Here is an 18,088-nt window from a genome sequence, read left to right as displayed (position 1 = left end):
CAATAGGTTTCCTGCTTGGGGAGGTGCTAGCACCACCCCAGACAGACTTTAGTGTATTGGGGCAGGGAGGGCTGAAAGGAATGAGACATGCCTGGGGCACACAAGGTGTCCCATGCATAGTCCAGTTCAAACCGGTGCTGGGGCACAACAGCCCCAGTCCTGGCGCGAAACTGGACAAAGGGAAGGGGGTGTAACCACCCCCCTCCCAGGTCCCACCCATAAGGCGTGACCTAGCAGGTAACCCAGCCCCCCAGATTAGTATAAGAGGGATGTATGACGTTACAACGCACACTATTACAACGCATGCACTTACAACGCATTTTTTACAACGCATAATCCATTACAACGCATGACATTACAACGCATGACACTACAACGCATTTTTAAAAAATACCTTTACAACGCACTACCATTACAACGCATACTACCTTTACAACGCATACCATTACAACGCATAATATTAAATTACATTTAAGGTAAGTATTAGATAGTATAGGGGTAAAAATTACTATTCTAACTCCAGGGGGTGCAACAGTAGGGTAAGTGTTGGATAGTGTAGGGGTAAAAATTACTATTCTAACTCCAGGGGGTGCAACAGTAGGGTAAGTGTTGGATAGTGTAGGGGTAAAAATTACTATTCTAACTCCAGGGGGTGCAACAGTAGGGAAAGTGTTGGATAGTATAGGGGTAAAAATTACTATTCTAACTCCAGGGGGTGCATCAGTAGGGTAAGTGTTGGATAGTATAGGGGTAAAAATTACTATTCTAACTCCAGGGGGTGCATCAGTAGGGTAAGTGTTGGATAGTATAGGGGTAAAAATTACTATTCTAACTCCAGGGGGAGCATCAGTAGGGTAAGTGTTGGATAGTATAGGGGTAAAAATTACTATTCTAACTCCAGGGGGTGCATCAGTAGGGTAAGTGTTGGATAGTATAGGGGTAAAAATTACTATTCTAACTCCAGGGGGTGCATCAGTAGGGTAAGTGTTGGATAGTATAGGGGTAAAAATTACTATTCTAACTCCAGGGGGTGCATCAGTAGGGTAAGTGTTGGATAGTATAGGGGTAAAAATTACTATTCTAACTCCAGGGGGTGCATCAGTAGTGTAAGTGTTGGATAGTATAGGGGTAAAAATTACTATTCTAACTCCAGGGGGTGCATCAGTAGTGTAAGTGTTGGATAGTATAGGGGTAAAAATTACTATTCTAACTCCAGGGGGTGCATCAGTAGGGTAAGTGTTGGATAGTATAATGTAATATTATGCGTTGTAATGGTATGCGTTGTAATGGTAGTATGCGTTGTAATGGAATGCGTTGTAAAGGTAGTTTTTAAAAATGCGTTGTAGTATCCTGCGTTGTAATATCATGCGTTGTAATGGATTATGCGTTGTAAAAAATGCGTTGTAATGGTAGTGCGTTGTAAAAGTTGCGTTGTAAAGGTTGTTCCCCGTATAAGAGTGGTAGCTGGGCCCCAGGAGATTAGATTATCCTGAGCCTGCAACTTGAACAGAAACTCTGGACCTTCGACATTCGACGAAAGAAGAAGACTGAAGAATCTCCCTTGTGGCCAAGGAGTGGCTACCCTGTGCAAACAGGCACCATCAAGAGACTACCCTTTGCTTTGCTGAAGTTCTACGAGGGACCGACTGCAGAGCCCGACCAGAGCCTTGACTTCCAGACTTTTCCGACCCTGATCCACATCCACAGCCGTGCTGAGATCCGTGGAGGCGACGAGAGACGTGGAACCGGCTACCTGGGAAAAGTGGCTAGTATCTTCACGCGCAGCTTCTGAGGCACCCTCGAAGTTGTGCACCGGGGATTGAGAAGCCCCAACCCCAAGCACCATCTGCACCGAAGATCAGCCCCCCACACTCAACGAGTCCTGCGTGGGGCCCTTCTGCATTTTCCTGCTTGCCGCGCCTGTCCGGTTGCTTGCCCGCTGGCTAGTGGCCTTTGCGACGACGCATCCTGAAATCTTCACCGCTGGTTTGGCTCCTCCAGACTGGCTCCCGCTTCTTTGCAAAAGAGAAGCACCCCAGACCTTCCTGGTCTGCACCAGAAGCAAGTCCTCCGTTCTTCGTGGGTTCCGCTTGCCAAGGCTTGGTGAGTCCTAGTCCAACTTCGACGCCGCCGACAGCAAGAGCCTTCGTGGGACAGCTCGCCTCCTGGTCCTGGTCGTCCTCGACGTTTCCTGGTCCTCGTGGCTGCAGCGACAAGCTTCACCTTCACCTGCAATCTTCACGACATCGCCTGGTTCCTTCCTGGTTCCACGTGGTCACTGGCTAGTGACCTTGACTCTGTCCCTTCTGCTTGCAGGTCTCCTCTCTTCTTGATCCCAGCCTTGGGATCCACCGGACACTCTTCACTGACTGCCTGTCAGCAACTTTCCTTCAGGCATCCATAGAAGTCCACGACGAAACCCGACGCAAGTTCACACCTATGCACCCGCAGCCTGTGGGCTAGGTAACTTGGGTACTTCGGTGCTCACAAGGGTAGTGACTATCCTAGGGTCTAGTTTCCGAGACTCGACTTTCTAGCTATACCAGAAGTGTCCTAAAACAGTTCATTTCTAACTGCTAGTAATTCTATCGACTTTTACGCATTACGCGTGAGTGTTTCCACTCTGCACCTGAATCCCGTGGGCCTCCCACTTCCTAACTGTTGCTAGTGTAGCCCCAGCGATTCCCTAGGCCTAGGCCTATCCTATTTCCGTGACAGTGGTCCTTATACCACTTACTTAGTATATGGTTTGCGTGGCCCCTAGGGCCTAACTGGATTACTTACCTGTGTGACTTAATGTATGCTTAAATAAGACTGTGTTGTACTTACCTCTAATCTCATAAAGAGTGCTGAGGGTTTGACTAGAATAAATACACTTTATTTTATATATATATCTGTTGTGGTGTCCTTTCATTTGGTATTCAAGGGATTATATATGGTATCACAGCTGGCTTCACATGCCATTCAGAGTTTAGCCTAAGACTGCTCTTGTCCATGCTACCACTAGGATAGCTGGTCTATAAGGTTGACTTTACAACCAATTACCATAAGGGTTGTTTGGACTGATATAAGGTGTACACTAGAACTAGTGACATCATACATCAGGCCAACTTCTCACACTTTCCCCCTAGTAGTAGAATGAGCCTTAGGGGCCAAAGGTAAGGGCCTTTTCGCCAGCTGGTATGCTAGGGTAATGCAGGAAACAATCCATCTGGAAATGGATCGCTTAGCTGCTGGGAAGCCTGTTCTCAAGGCGCCATAGTTGACAAACAGTTGATCCGTCTTCCTAATGCCTTTGGTACTTTCCAGCTAGAATTTAAGTACCCTCTTGAGGTCTAAGGAGTGGAGCGACCGCTCAGCCGGGGTCGCTGGATTCGGGAAGAAGGATGGCAGAGAAATGGACTGATTAATATGAAAATCAGACACTACCTTAGGGAGAAAAGATGGATGTGCCCTTAAGACCACTTTGTGCTGGTGAAAAACTGTGTACGGCTCTTTAGTACAGAGAGCCTGGATTTCGCTTACTCTGCGTGCCGATGTAATGGCTAACAGAAAAGCGGCCTTCCACGACAGATGCTGTAAGGAAGCTCTGTGGATCGGCTCAAAAGGTGGGCCCATCAACTTGGACAACACTAAGTTCAACTCCCACGGAGGAGAAGGGTTTCGAACAGGGGGGTAAACTTTCTTCAACCCCTGCAGGAAGTCCTTGACCACCTGCATCTGGAAAAAGGAAGGTTGACTGGGAGACCTCCTGTAAGCTGTAATGGCAGACAAATGGACCCTGATGGATGCATACTTCAAGCCTGATCTAGCTAAGTGCAGAAGGTAAGGAAGGATGACGTCCTCCTGCTCCTTTGTAGGATCAAGGTGATTCTCCCTACACCAAATGAAGAACCTCTTCCACTTAAACGCATAAGACGCTCTCGTGGAGGGTCACTTCGCTTCTTTTAGAATATGCATGCAGTCAGGTGGTAGACCTAAATGTCCGTATTGCAGGACCTCAGGAGCCATGCTGTTAAGTTCAGTGAGGGAAGGTTGGGATGCAGAATCCTCCCGCCCATCTTGGACAGCAGGTCCGGCCTGCAAGGCAGTCGCCTGTGAGGCCGCACTGAGAGATGGAGAAGGTCCGGGTACCACCACTGGCGCGGCCAGTCCGGAGCTATGAGGATCATCTTCATGTCGGTTCTGAGCAGCTTGGAGACCACCTTCGGAATCAGAGGCAGGGGCGGAAAGGCGTAGGCAAATGTCCCTGACCAGTCCATCAAAAGAGCATTCCCCCTGGTCCCTGGACGGTGGAATCTGGACGCGAAGGCGTGGCATTTTGAATTTTCGTCGTCTGCAAACAGATCGATTTCTGGACGACCCCAACATTGGAACAGGTCTGCCACCACTTCGTCGTGCAGCACCCAGTCTGGCTGATCTTCGAAGTGCCTGCTGAGTGCGTCTGCCTTGATATTCAACTCCCCCGGAAGGTGCACTGCCACTACCGAGAGGTTCCGGGCGAGCAGCCAGTGCCAGATCGCCTGAGCCTCCAGGGAGAGGGGGCGTGACCGAGTCCCGCCCTGTTTGTTCAGGTAAAACATGGTCATGGTGTTGTCGGTCTGCACCAGGACTGAGTCGGCCTTGATTGCTGGGAGGAACGCTTTTAGAGCAAGGTGGACTGCCCGAAGCTCTAGCATATTTATGTGGTAGCCCTGTTCTTTTGTAGACCACTGACCCTGTATTTGGAGGCACCCCATGTGGGCCCCCCAACCTTGCAGCGATGCATCTGTCACCACCGATTGCACCGGAAGTAGGTGGTGAAACGGGACTCCCACCATCAGATTGTCCTGACGAGTCCACCATGCAAGGGAAGATTTCGCCACCTGGGAGAGAGAAATTCGATCTCCCCAACGGCCTGTGGACTGATCCCATTGGTCCTCTAGAGCTTGCTGCAAAGGTCTCATTCGCAGTCTGGCGTTGGGAATGAGAAAAATGCAGGACGCCATGGATCCCAGCAGAGATGCCACCTGCCGGGCTGACGGCCTCTGCATCTGCTGCATAAGCCTGCATTTCCTCTTCATTGAAGACAGTCTCTCCCCCGAAGGATACGCTTTTCCCACGCTTGTGTCCAGAACGGAGCCAAGGTAGTGGATGGACTGAGTGGGCTGCTGCACGGACTTTGCCATGTTGACGTGAAGGCCGAGAGCGTGCAACTGTCTCAGACAGGTCTGGAAGTCTTTCTTCACCTGCTGCTGGGATGGAGCCTTCAGCAACCAGTCGTCTAAGTAAGGGTAGACGAATAGACCCTGCTTGTATAGGCAGGCCGCCACCACTGCCATACATTTGGTGAAGACTCGCGGAGCCGACTTGAGTCCGAATGGAAGGACTTTGTACTGATAATGCTTGCTTCCAACCACAAACCGCAGGTACCTGCGGTGATGCTTCGCGATTGCAATGTGAAAGTACGCATCTTGGAGGTCCACCGAACACATCCAATCCCCGACTTGCAGATGCGGACATATTTGGTGAAGCGCCAACATACGGAACTTCTCCTTGACGATGACTTTGTTTAGGACACGAAGGTCCAGAATCGGCCGAAACTTGTGCTCTTGATCTTTTTTGGGCACAAGGAAGTACCGGGAGTACACTCCTTTTCCGACCTGCGAAGGAGGAACTTTATTTATGGCCTGTTTTTGCAGAAGTGCCCTCACCTCCTGTTGGAGCAGTTTTAAGTGGTGAGGACGGGACCTTTTTGGCGGGATGTCTTTCGGATGCGCTCGAAAACATAGCGCATATCCATTTCGCAGTATATTCAGCACCCAGCGATCTTTTGTGATGCTGTCCCACTCTGCTAGATGTTGTGACGCACTTCCTCCCACTGAGTGGGCAACGGCCGTAGAGGAAGCCACAGCTCATGACTTTCCTCCTCTTGTGGTAGTGGAGGACTGCTGTTGGTGTCCACCTCTGCCCCTGCCGGATTTTCCGCCTCGAAACTGCGATTTTCCTTGGGGTTTACTCTGAGACCACTGAGGGGTTTGAACCCTCTGTTGAGGCCCCTTGCGTTGGGTGGGTCGAAAACGGCGCTTTAATTCCTTTTTCTTCTCCAAGCCCACAGCTTTGAGGGTGTCCAGCTCAGTTTTCATGCGCCCCATCTCCTCATCCGTGTGAGTGCCGAAGAGGGAGTTGCCAGAGAACGGGAGGTTTAAAATCCGTTGCTGCGCATCTGGCTTGAGCCCTGTCAGCCGCAACCAGGACGACCTCCTGGCGCACACGCCGTGTGTGTAAGAATGGGCTGAGAGTAGCGCACCATCCACCGCCGTGCTAATCGACTGATTAGCCACCAGAGCCCCTTCAGTGACAATCTCTTCGAAGTCCTTTTGGTCCTCCTTGGGGAGCTTGGACTTGAATCGCTCCATCGAGTCTCAGAGAGCCCTATCGTATCTGCCCAACAGCGCCGCCGCGCTGGAGATTTTGAGGGAAGCCACCGCGGAAGAGCAGGCCCTGCGTCCCCAGGAGTCCTGTGTTCTGCTCTCCTTATCTGGAGGAACGGAAGAGGAGGGATGCCGTCTGTCCCTTTCTTGCAGCCGCCACTATTACGGAGTCCGCAGGCGGGTCCATCTTCACAAAGACAGGATCAGAGGTAGCTGGCTTGTATTTTTTGAGGATACGAGCCGGAACCGCTTTGACGGTCGCCGGGGTGAGGAAGGTGTCCATGACGGGTTCCATGATTCCTGGGACCAAAGGCAGCAGTGGACGAGAGGCAGAATTCTGGTGAAGTGTTTCAAAAATCACCGACGTGGTGACTTGGGGGACTGACATCTCAATCCCCAACTTCTGCGCTCCCCGCTGCAGCACCTCCTGGTAGGTGTTGATGTCGCCTATGGGCGAGACCCTGGACACTGGGCTGCCCGATAGCGTGGGTGAATAGTCCCTGATGGAGGACCTGGTGGACGAGGAAAAGGACGATGATGGTGACCTCCGCTCCCGGCGATGATCACGAGCCCGTGATTCAGATGAACGCCCCTCCCGCCTGGGGGAGCGCGATCTGCGTCACCGGCTGTCAGGCGACTTCTGACGTGCTGGCCTGGGAGGACTAGCTCTGTCCACAGCCTCCACCAGCCGTTGCAGCGGAGAGTCATGCACTTGACTGACATATTCACGCAGCCTCCTTGTAGCCCCTGAGTCCTGCCAATGATGTGCTGGCAGCAGCCATCTGGGCGACAGAGAAATGGTCCCTTGAGTCTGAGGGGAAGACCTACGGGGTTGGCTGGCAGGCTCTCGTGGAATTGCCGGTCGTGGAGATGCCCCTGAGTGAGAGGAGGAATGGCGCGAAGCCGACTCTGTCACCAGGACCACCGACCTGTCCGAGGCCGGTCTCGATGTCGAGCGTGGTCTTGACGTCGATCCGTGGCGTCGCCTTCTTTCTCGCCGGGACTCTTCTCTCGACGTCGAACGATGCCCCGATGTGGCCCGCCGTCATGTTCAGTGGGCGAAGAATGCCGCCTCGACGTCGAACGGCGATGTGAAGCCGACGACGGAGGCCCTCTCTCCCTCGACGCCGAACGGACGCCGGCGGAGATGCTGCCACTCTCGACGTCGACGCGGATGGCAACCTCGACGCCGAACGCAGTCTGGATGACGGCGGCGGAGGATTCTGCTCTCTCGATGTCGAACGCTGATGGAGCCGCGACGACGGCGGGGATCGTGCCCTCGACGACGGAGGGGTGACACTCCTCGACGCCGGTCGTCGCCTGGTTGACGACGGCGGAGGGTCCATGCTCCTCGACGCCGATCGTCGTCGAGATGACGACGGCGGAGGTTCCCTGCTCCTCGACGCCGATCGCCGCTGGGTTGGCGACGGCGGAGGCTCTCTGCTCCTCGACGCCGATCGTCGCCTGGTTGACGACGGCGGAGGTTCCCTGCTCCTCGACGCCGATCGTCGCCGGGTTGACGACGGCGGAGGGGTGGCGTCTCTCGACGCCGATAGTCGCCGGGATGACGACGGCGGAGAGGCTCTAGATCGCGACGCTGATCGTCGCCGAGTTGACGATGGCGGTCTGGACTTCGACGACGTACCTGCTCTCGACGGCGAGCCCGCTGTCGAAAGTCTCTTCTTGGAAACACGACCTACCGGAACATCTTTCCTCAGCGCCGATCCCGACGCTGAGGCGGAAGGACGAGAGGACTTGCTTCTAGATGTATCTCTAGGCCTCTTGGAGCCCTTCCTCACCGGAGATCGCCCTCTGGATGGTTGTGCCAGGCCATAAATGCGAATTCGCTCTCTGTCCTTCAAAGTTCTCTTGGACAGGCTCTGGCAGTGAGTACATGTCTTGGAATCATGATCCTCCGGTAGACACAGGATACAGACCCTATGAGAGTCAGTCCTGGCCTTCTTCTTGCCACAAGCAGGGCAAGGATCGAAAAGAGATGGCATTTTAAGTTGGAAAAAATGCCCAAAACTGCCTAAAAAAGACAGCCTCTTACTTTCTTAGATGTAAAACGTCGAAGTAAGGGAAAAAGCAGTTGAAAAACAGACAATATTTTCTGACAAACTCAGAAAAAAGTGCAGCTCTGTTGCCAGGATCCTTCCAGAAGGAGCCGGAAAGAACAACTGACCTAACTGCCACCCCTGAGGCATGATGGGAAGGTGGGGGTCAGGTGTGCCTTAAAGGCACGGTGTCAGTTTTTTGCTATGCAGCTATTAGTTAGCTTTTCAGTCTTTTTAGACTGGGTATTTGCAATGCAGCCTGGGATATTCCTATGCTTTCAGTGTTTTCTGAGAATTTCTGCTGTTTTCTAAGCATTAAAACAGTTTCCAAACAAGTTATAATGTTGTTTCTCGTGTTTATAATGCTATTTTCTTATGTATAGTGGAAATTCCTTACAGCATGGTTCAGCTCTAGGGTTTATGGGCTGCAATTGCTTGTGTATACATATAGGTATATATGTATGGATATATATATGTGGGGCACATATAATATACTGTTTCCGGGATCCCGCACATGGGCGGGAATATTCTAATGCTTATGACTGTTGATGAGGATCCCCTGGAAGAGAACTTATCTATCAAGAATGTTGAAAGAGGCATGAAGGACATTATGGAATAACATTCCCATCAGCAGGGGCACATTCACTGAGACACAACCAATGCAGGTGTGAGACCTTGCTCAGCCAATCAACTCTACTCTTATATGACATCCCACACAGCGTTCTAAACAAACATACAGGGTTGCCGGCAACTGCATCAGGTATTTTGAGTGTTTCAATGCCACACCAGTGGTAATTCAGGTCTATGTATTTCTAGGTAACACTGAAGACATGGAGATTATTGTTCAGTGGTGTAGCAAGGGGAGAGCGGTCCGCAACGATCGGCACAAGTTTTCGGGTCAGCAAACGCAGGGACCAAGGCCTAGGTACGCCACTGTTATTGTTCACTGTGTAGTAATACTAATTATGCAATGTCCATAATACCTATATACGTTTCGCATATTTAAACAGACAAGGCAACACTTCAATTATTAAATACTTACTTCCTTCACCATCATCTGTCACTCCCAAAACCAACCTCAGAAGGCACTGAGCATGCTTCCTCTCTTTCAGCAAAACCTCTGCATAGCCTGGAAGACGTAAAAATAATCCAAAAGCAGCTAGAGAATGAGCAGGTATGGGGGACATTGTCTGTACAGTTGATTTAATAGGTGGTGGCTCAGCGGCAATTGTTTCTGGAGCTTCATAGACCAGCTCCCCAGATTGTTCAATAGTCACCCATTCAAACTGGTCGGTGTCTTTTGGTTTCTCTTGCGTGGTGGAGGTAATAACAGGCGCACTCACCTTAAAGAGAGAGGAAACAACATGTTCTGAAAATTAAATGCTTAAGCAATGCCTGAACAAAATGTTCACACAAATTATTGGGTACTAAAGGTTATACCGAGCTGCCAATTGTAGCAATAGGTGTTAGGTGGCAAGATGAAAAATGTACTTACCTACACCAGATCTCTATGAGGGTAGGTGGTCATTAAATTCATAAGAAATGGAAAGTCAGACCCATGCAAGAAATCTCGAAATAGTTTTAAACAAGGATAACAAATTTCAAATTAGGCTAAATGCTGTAAAGTGTACTTTACAAAATACATTTACAAAAAACTGTTAGATTCAGAATAGGTTCTGAATCACTAAAGGCGACTTTTGAAATACATTTTCTTATATCCCTCGGTTTAAAAGAAGAAGAAAAAAACCAAAACGAGTAATATCCAATAGCCATGCCGCTTAAGATAAAAACAGTTTTTGTCACTTTCAGGATGCCTATGGAATTTCTCTAGCTCTATCCCAGCAAGCCACTCAGTGTACGAGCAAGGTAGTTTTTTTGCCCAATTAGTAAAGTATCTACTTTCAATTTGAATTTCATTACATGACCGGAGGCTACATTATGCATTTTCCTTTAATGCAGACCCAAGCAGCGGCATACATCACAATATAAAAAGTTCCAAATAGAACATAGGCAACAGATAAAGGCCATGAGGTAACAACAATCAGCCTCTTTTAAATGCGGCTCCCAAGCAGATTAGTTGACTTTTCCTTTATATCCTTGTGTTCCAAGATCTTGCACATGGGTGAGACTGTACAGTGCTTATCAATGTTATTGAAGAACAATATTAGAGAACACTATTTAAGAAACCGATAGAATTCTACTGTATGAAATAGCCTGAGTGGCACACATCTCTTTAAGCTAACTATTAAAAACCATGCACTGGGTAATAAGACTATTTCCAGTAACGTTTAGCTCGGTCCTAAAAACAAAGAACAAAAACTGAGTTATGGTTCTAACGAACAAGTTACTTACCTTGGGTAACGATGTATCTGTAAGAAACATTAGTTAGTTAGATTCGGAATATTTTTCGTCAGCAATACCCCTTGCGCGTCATCAGGCGTCGTCTGCGGCTCCGCGTCCGTCGCCGGGACGACTTCGTCGGAGCACGCAGACGCCGCCCTCGAACGCTGACGTCAGTTCTTGTACATAGCTTTCCGCGCCAGGAACGCAGAGCCATGCAAGAGACCGACACTGGTGCCAAAAAATCTAGGGCCCTAGAAAGGATAGCCTTAACCCTAGATGTCGGTTCGCAGAACGGGGAGGATGGGTGGGTCGGTGACGAATCTAACTAACTAATGCTTCTTACAGATACATCGTTACCGAAGTTAAGTAACTTGTTCATCTGAAAGAAACACGTTAGTTAGATTCCTCACCTTAGAATAGATACCCCAGCAATACCAACCCCGGTGGTGGGTCTGCGAACCAAGATCACACCAGAAGGTCCTGGAGAACAGAACGGCCAAAGAAGCCATCTCTCCGAACTTGGCTGTCCAGGCAATAATGCTTGCCAAACGTGTGCAGCGAGGCCCACGTTGCTGCCTGGCAGATGTCCTGCAAAGGAACTCCCCGTCCCAGGGCAGTAGTCGCCACTGTGGCCCGGGTGGAATGGGCTCTCAGCCCTACAGGAGGGTCCTTTTTAGCCAAGGAACAAGCCTTTAAACACATTACGACCCACCGCGAGATGGTCCGCTTGAGTACTGCCCTTCCCTTCTTAGCATCCACGTATCCAACAAAAAGCTGGTCCTCCACCCGGAACTGTTTGGTGCGGTCCAAATAAAAGGACAGCGCCGGTTTTGGGTCCAGACGGTGGAGCCTCTCTTCCTCTTTCGAAGGATGCGGAGGCGGAAAGAAGGTGGGCAACGTGACAGATTGCCCGATGTGAAAGGGAGTTACCACTTTCGGAAGAAAGGAAGGACAAGTCCGGAGGACAACCTTGTCCGGATGAACAGAAAGAAAAGGAGGCTTAGACGATAAAGCCTGGAGCTCACTCACCCGTCTAGCCGAGGTGATAGCTACCAGGAAAGCAGTCTTAAGAGTCAGAAGACGAATGGGACAATTGTGAAGAGGCTCAAAGGGAGCGCACATCAGAAAAGTCAAGACTAGATTAAAATCCCACTGAGGCATTACGAAGGGGACAGGAGGAAACATGTGAGTAATGCCCTTAAGAAAACGAGAAACAACAGGGGATTTGAAAAGAGAAGGCTCTTCAGGAAGCTGTAAGAAAGCAGAGATAGCTGAAAGATAACCTTTAAGCGTGCCCAGAGCAGAGCCCTGCTGGGCCAGAAAGAGAAGAACCTCAGAAAGAGGGGCGTAAAGGGGATCCACAGCCTTTGCTGTGCACCATGCCACAAATTTGTTCCACCTGCAGGCGTATACCGTTTTTGTGGAGGGACGCCTGGCTGCCAGAAAAACGTCACAGACTTCAGGAGGTAAGTCAAATGGCATCAACTGTCGCCGCTCAATCTCCACGCATGGAGGTGGAGACTGGACAGATTCGGGTGGAGGACCGTCCCCTGCTGCTGCGACAGAAGGTCCTCCCGAAGAGGCAGTCATCTCGGGGGATCGATTGACATACTGAGTAGCTCGGGATACCAGTACCTTCGTGCCCAATCCGGAGCCACTAAGATGACTTCGGCCCGGTCGCGCCTGATCTTCTTCAGCACTCTGGGAAGAAGTGGTATAGGCGGAAAGGCGTACAACAGACCGCAACTCCACTCGCGACGAAAAGCGTCCCCGAGCGAGTGCCGCCTTGGAAACTCCAACGCGCAGAACTGCTGACATTGCACGTTCTCTTCTGTGGCGAATAGATCTAACCAAGGCTCTCCCCACTGCCGAAAGAGGCCTTGCGCCACGTCCGAGTTGAGATGCCATTCGTGATCCATCATGCACCGGCGGCTGAGTTTGTCTGCTCTGGCGTTCAGAGAGCCCGCCAGATGTTGAACCACCAGGGTGATGCCCTGATGTTCCAGCCATGTCCAGAGGTGCAGAGCCTCCTGACAAAGGGTCCACGACTCCACCCCGCCCTGTTTGTTGCAATACCACATGGCGGTGGTGTTGTCCGTGAACAAATGCACTACACTTCCCCGGACAACGGGAAGGAATGCCTTCAGTGCAAGCCGGATCGCTCTCAGCTCCAAGAGGTTGATATGGAGCAGAGCCTCCGCCAGAGACCAGAGTCCTCTGATCTCCGCCTCCCCCATGTGGCCCCCTCATCCCAGGAGGGACCCATCCGTCACCAATACGTGCTCCGGGTGGGGTAGGGAGAGGGATCTGCCGCTGACCCAACTGCGGTGCGTGAGCCACCACTGCAACTGTTTTGCAGTGCCCTCCGAGATCAAGACATGGTCGGACAGGTTGCCCCGATGCTGGGCCCACTGAAACTTCAGGTCCCACTGCAGAGCCCGCATTCGCCACCTGGCGTGATGCACCAACAGGATGCAGGAGGCCATCAGACCCAGAAGCCGCAGCACCACTCTGACCGAAACCCGGGATTGAGGCTGAAAGATGGGAATCAGAGCCTGAATATCACCGACCCGCTGCTCCGGAGGATAAGCCCGGAACTGCGCCGAGTCCAGAACCGCCCCGATGAAAAGGAGCTTCTGGGAGGGACTCGGATGCGACTTCGGCACGTTGATGGAGAACCCCAGCAAATGCAGGAGGTCGGCCGTAGTCTGGAGGTGGGAGACTACTTGCTGGGGCGAGCCTGCCTTCAACAGCCAGTCGTCGAGATAGGGGAAGACTGGAACCCCTGATCTGCGCAGATGAGCTGCGACCACCGCCATCACCTTCGTGAACACCCGAGGGGCACTGGTGAGGCCAAAGGGGAGCACGGTGAACTGAAACTGCTCTTGACCCACCGTGAACCGCAGGTAACGCCGGTGGGCCGGCAGGACGGGGATGTGAAAATAAGCGTCCTGCAAGTCCAACGCTACCATCCAGTCTCCAGGGTCTAGGGCAGCCAGAACCTGAGCTAAGGTGAGCATCTTGAACCTCTCCTTCCGGAGGAAGGTGTTGACGCTCCTGAGGTCCAAGATAGGGCGTAGGCCCCCTTTGCCCTTCTTGGGAACCAGAAAGTAGTGGGAATAGCAACCACAACCTACTTCTGGACCAGGATCGCGCTCGACGGCCTCTTTGGCCAAGAGGGCCGTAACTTCCTCCCACAGAAGATTCAAGTGATCCCCCGACATACGGTGGTACTGCGGTGGCATGGCTGGAGGGGTCGTCTCGAAGGGGAGGGAGTAGCCCCTTCGGACGATTTGCAGCACCCACCTGTACGACGTGATGGAACGCCAGTGGAGCAGGTTATGGCGAACTGTGCTTCCCACTGGCGTGGAATGGGCCTGAAAGCTCGGACTAGGAGGGCTTTGAGGCGGATGCTGCCGGGGTGGATGTGGACTGACCGGCACGTTGTCCTCCAGTACCGCCTCGGCGGAATCCACGTTCGCGACCGCGTGCAGGTTGGTTCTGCGGCCGGTGGCTAGGCGGACGTGAGGAGGCGCCCCTTCCTTGGCCACGAAAGGCGGAAGTTTGCGGCCGCGGGGCCGAGAGACCCAAGGACTTGGCCATAGCCCGGGAGCCCTTGAAACGAGCCAGCGCACTATCCGCCTTCTCGCCAAAGAGGCGAGTGCCATCAAAGGGCATGTCCATGAGGGTACTCTGGACATCCCCCGAGAAAGACGTGGACCGTAGCCAGGCGTGGCGACCGTGGTCGAAATCGCCCTACCCAGTGAGTCCGTGGTGTCTAGTCCACACCGTATGGCATGGCGTGCTGCATCTCGCCTGTCAGCAAGCGCCTGGGTGAGCCGTGACCGGGCCTCCTCCAGACACAGGGGCAGCACATCCTCCACCGTATCCCACAGAGAGTGGGAATAACGGTCCAAGAGGCAAGCGGTATTCAAGGACCACAGTCCCAAACTCAGGGAAGAGAACAGCTTCTTTCCGAACCGTTCCAGCCTCTTGGATTCCCGATCCGGAGGAGCGGACGGGAAGGAGGATTGGGAAGTCGAGGCCTGGATAACCAGACTCTCAGGGGTGGGGTGTTGGGACAGAAAACTGGGGTCGCCCGGAGCAGGGCGGTGGCGCCGGGCCACGTTCCGATCCACAGGAGGTACTGTGGAGGGCTTGGACCAGGTGCCCTGCAGAACGTCTATTAGTGCGTCATTGAACTGCAGCAGAGGCTCTGTGGAGCTTGCTGACGGTTGAAGCACTTCTGTGAGGATGTTAGTCCTCACGGCCACAGCAGGCAACTCCAGCCCAAGGGTGTTGGCCGCCTTGCGCAGCACCACTGAAAAAGCTGCGCCTTCCTCCGAGGCCACAGTCGGAGGAGAGATGAAACCAGCGTCCGGGGAGGTGTCCAGACCACTGGCATCCCCCAGTCCGTCTGCCCAGTCCTGTGATAAATCGTCGTGAGGTCGACCGGTGCTGGCAGAGATCCAGGCCTGGATCCCTCGGGGACCTGCGGCGTCGGGACCGAAGTCGTCAACGGCGCCGGAGCCGCCGGCTCGCGAGGTCGCCCAGTCGAGCCCGCGGGGCCCGAAGGCGCGCCGGCAGGCGTCGACGGCAGAGCCAGGCCCCTCATGGCCGAGAGGAAGGCACTGATCTCCGCCGGAGTCGCGTTAGTCCCAGGGACCGGCGGGTATGGAGACTGACGGAGCCGCGGGGGTGGGACCACCCTGACCCTCGACCGAGTCGCGCGACCGGCAAGGGGAGTCCGAAGAGCGGTGTCGCCTCTTGGACTTCTTTGAGTGCTTCGACTTACCCGAAGACTTCGAACCCGACGAGCGATGATGGTGGCTGCGGCTCCGTGACCGGTCCTTGGACCTCCTCCTGGACCGGGAACGGCACAGAGACGAGTGCCGAAGCTCGAGAAGCTTACGGGACCGCTCCCACCTAGCCTTCGAGTTCAAGGCCTGACAGTCGAGGCACGACTCCGCATCATGGTCAGCCCCTAGGCAGTAAAGGCACCAGCGATGGTGGTCCGTCACCGACATCAGTCGATGACAGGAGTCACACACCTTAAAACCAGGCATCCTACCGGCACCAGAGTCGAGTCGACAGAAGACCAAAAAAGAGTCAAAAAGTCTTGTCAAAAAGTGACTAAGGGGTAAGCTCTTCCCGGATCGGCGCTGTTTGGCGCGGAAAAAAGTAGAACTGACTTCAGCACGCGAGGGCGGCGTCTGGGTGCTCCGACGACGTCGTTCCGGCGCACGGCGCCGGTGACGGACGCGGAGCCGCAGACGACACGCAAGGGGTATTGCTGACGAAAAATCTTTCCCAGATCCAGCCTGATGCCTGGGGATATTCTAAGGTGAGGAATCTAACTAACGTGTTTCTTTCAGATACATAAGCCACTGAATGTGCCGGTTATGCTTACCAGCACACAACGAGCCCCTCTCCAACACAGAACACCTCCACTTCCAGATCCAGACCAGCACCAGGACCACACTGCACGGCACCCTCGCCTACAGACCCTGCCGGACCTCCCGCCCTTTAAGCAACCACCATTGCCGACCTCATCGCACCCCACGCCATCACCTCAACGGACTACATCCTCATCGGAGACCTGAACTTAAACCTCGACAACCACTGTGACCTTGACTCTACTGCCCTCCTTGACAACCTCGCAAACCTCTGACTGAAGCAGCTTGTCACCACCCCCACCCACAGAGCTGGACACACCCTCGACCCCATCTTCGCAAGAGGGACAAACATCCACTTCAGCCACACCACACAGACACTCTGGACAGACCACCACTGCGTACACTTACCTTCAACACCACCACCGCAACCCAAACCCGCCCACGCTCACCACGAAGGAACTGGAGCAAGATTACAGAGGAACACCTCAACACTACCCTACTCCACCACCCCCCCTCCGCCACAACTAACGCCAATTCCGCAGCCAAACAACTTCACCGCTGGATCTCCAGCTGCGCAGACAAGCTCGCACCCCTCCGCCACCCCGGCAAACAATGCCCCCTGAAGGCCGCCTGGTTCACCATCGACCTCCAAGAAGCCAGGCGTTCCTGCAGACGCCATGAGAGAATCTGGCTGAACAGGAAAACCACTGAAGACCAGAACAACTACAGGAACGCCCTGAACAAATACCGCCAGCGCATAAGACTTCAGGAGGCAGGTCGAAAGATGTCAACTGCAGCCGCTCAATATCTGCGCAACGAGGTGGAGACTGGACAGGTTCGGGTGGAGGACCGTCCCCTGCTGGTGCGACAGAAAATCCTCCAGAAGAGGCAGTCTGGTTGGAGGATCGATGGCCATGTTGAGCAGCTTGGGATACCAGACTCTTCGTGCCCAATCTGGAGCCACAAGAATGACTTGGGCCCGGTCGCGCCTGATCTTCTTCAGCACTCTGGGCAGAAGTGGAATAGGCGAAAGGCGTACAACAGACCGCAACTCCACTCGCGACGAAAAGCGTCGCCTAGCGAGTGCCGCCTTGGAAATTCCAACGTGCAGAATTGCTGACATTGCGCGTTCTCTTCGGTGGCGAATAGATCTAACCAAGGTTCTCCCCACCATTGAAAGAGACTTTGCACCACCTCTGAGTGAAGACGCCATTCGTGATCCATCATGCACCTGCGGCTGAGTTTGTCCGCCCCGGCGTTCAGAGAAGCTGCCAGGTGTTGAACTACCAAGGAAATGCCTTGATGTTCCAGCCATGTCCAGAGGCGCAGGGCCTCCTGACATAGGGTCCACGATCCAACCCCGCCCTGTTTGTTGCAATACCACATGGCGGTGGTGTTGTCCATGAACACCTGTACCACTCTTCCCCGGACAGAGGGAAGGAATGCCTTCAGTGCAAGATGAATAGCTCAGAGCTCCAGGAAGTTGATGTGAAGCCCGGACTCCACCGGAGACCAGAGGCCTCTGATTCCGCCTCTCCCATGTGGCCGCCCCGTCCCAGAAGGGAGGCATCCGTCACCAGAGTGTGGTAAGGTTGGGGAAAGGAGAGGGATCTGCCACTGACCCAATCCTGGTTTGTGAGCCACCACTGCAGTTGTTGAGCAGTGCTCTCCGAGATTCGTAGTCGGACAGATTCCCCCGATGCTGTGTCCACTGGAACTTCAGGTCCCACTGTAGAGCCCACATATGCCACCTGGCATGATTGATCAGCAGGATGCATGAGGCCCAGCAGCCTCAGGGTCATTCTGACCGAAACTCAGGACAAGGGTTGAAAGCTCGGAATCATAGCCCGAATGTCCAGAACTCGCTGTTCGGGAGGAT

The 18,088-nt window shown here is 53.1% G+C and overlaps 1 protein-coding gene across 1 annotated transcript in view; it reads right to left on the bottom strand.

Moving 5' to 3' along the window:
• BIRC6 (baculoviral IAP repeat containing 6) overlaps positions 1–18,088 on the bottom strand; it is a 1,973,616-nt gene that overhangs the window by 335,220 nt on the left and 1,620,308 nt on the right. The window contains exon 62 of the mRNA XM_085609819.1: positions 9,513–9,813. Coding sequence (XP_085465945.1) covers positions 9,513–9,813 — 301 coding nt within the window. The remainder of the gene's footprint in view (positions 1–9,512; positions 9,814–18,088) is intronic.

Source organism: Triturus cristatus, chromosome 6 (genome assembly GCF_964204655.1).
Source record: "Triturus cristatus chromosome 6, aTriCri1.1, whole genome shotgun sequence".
NCBI lineage: Eukaryota > Metazoa > Chordata > Amphibia > Caudata > Salamandridae > Triturus > Triturus cristatus.
Note: the sequence above shows the minus strand (reverse complement) of the source record. Positions and strands in the feature narration are given on the sequence as shown.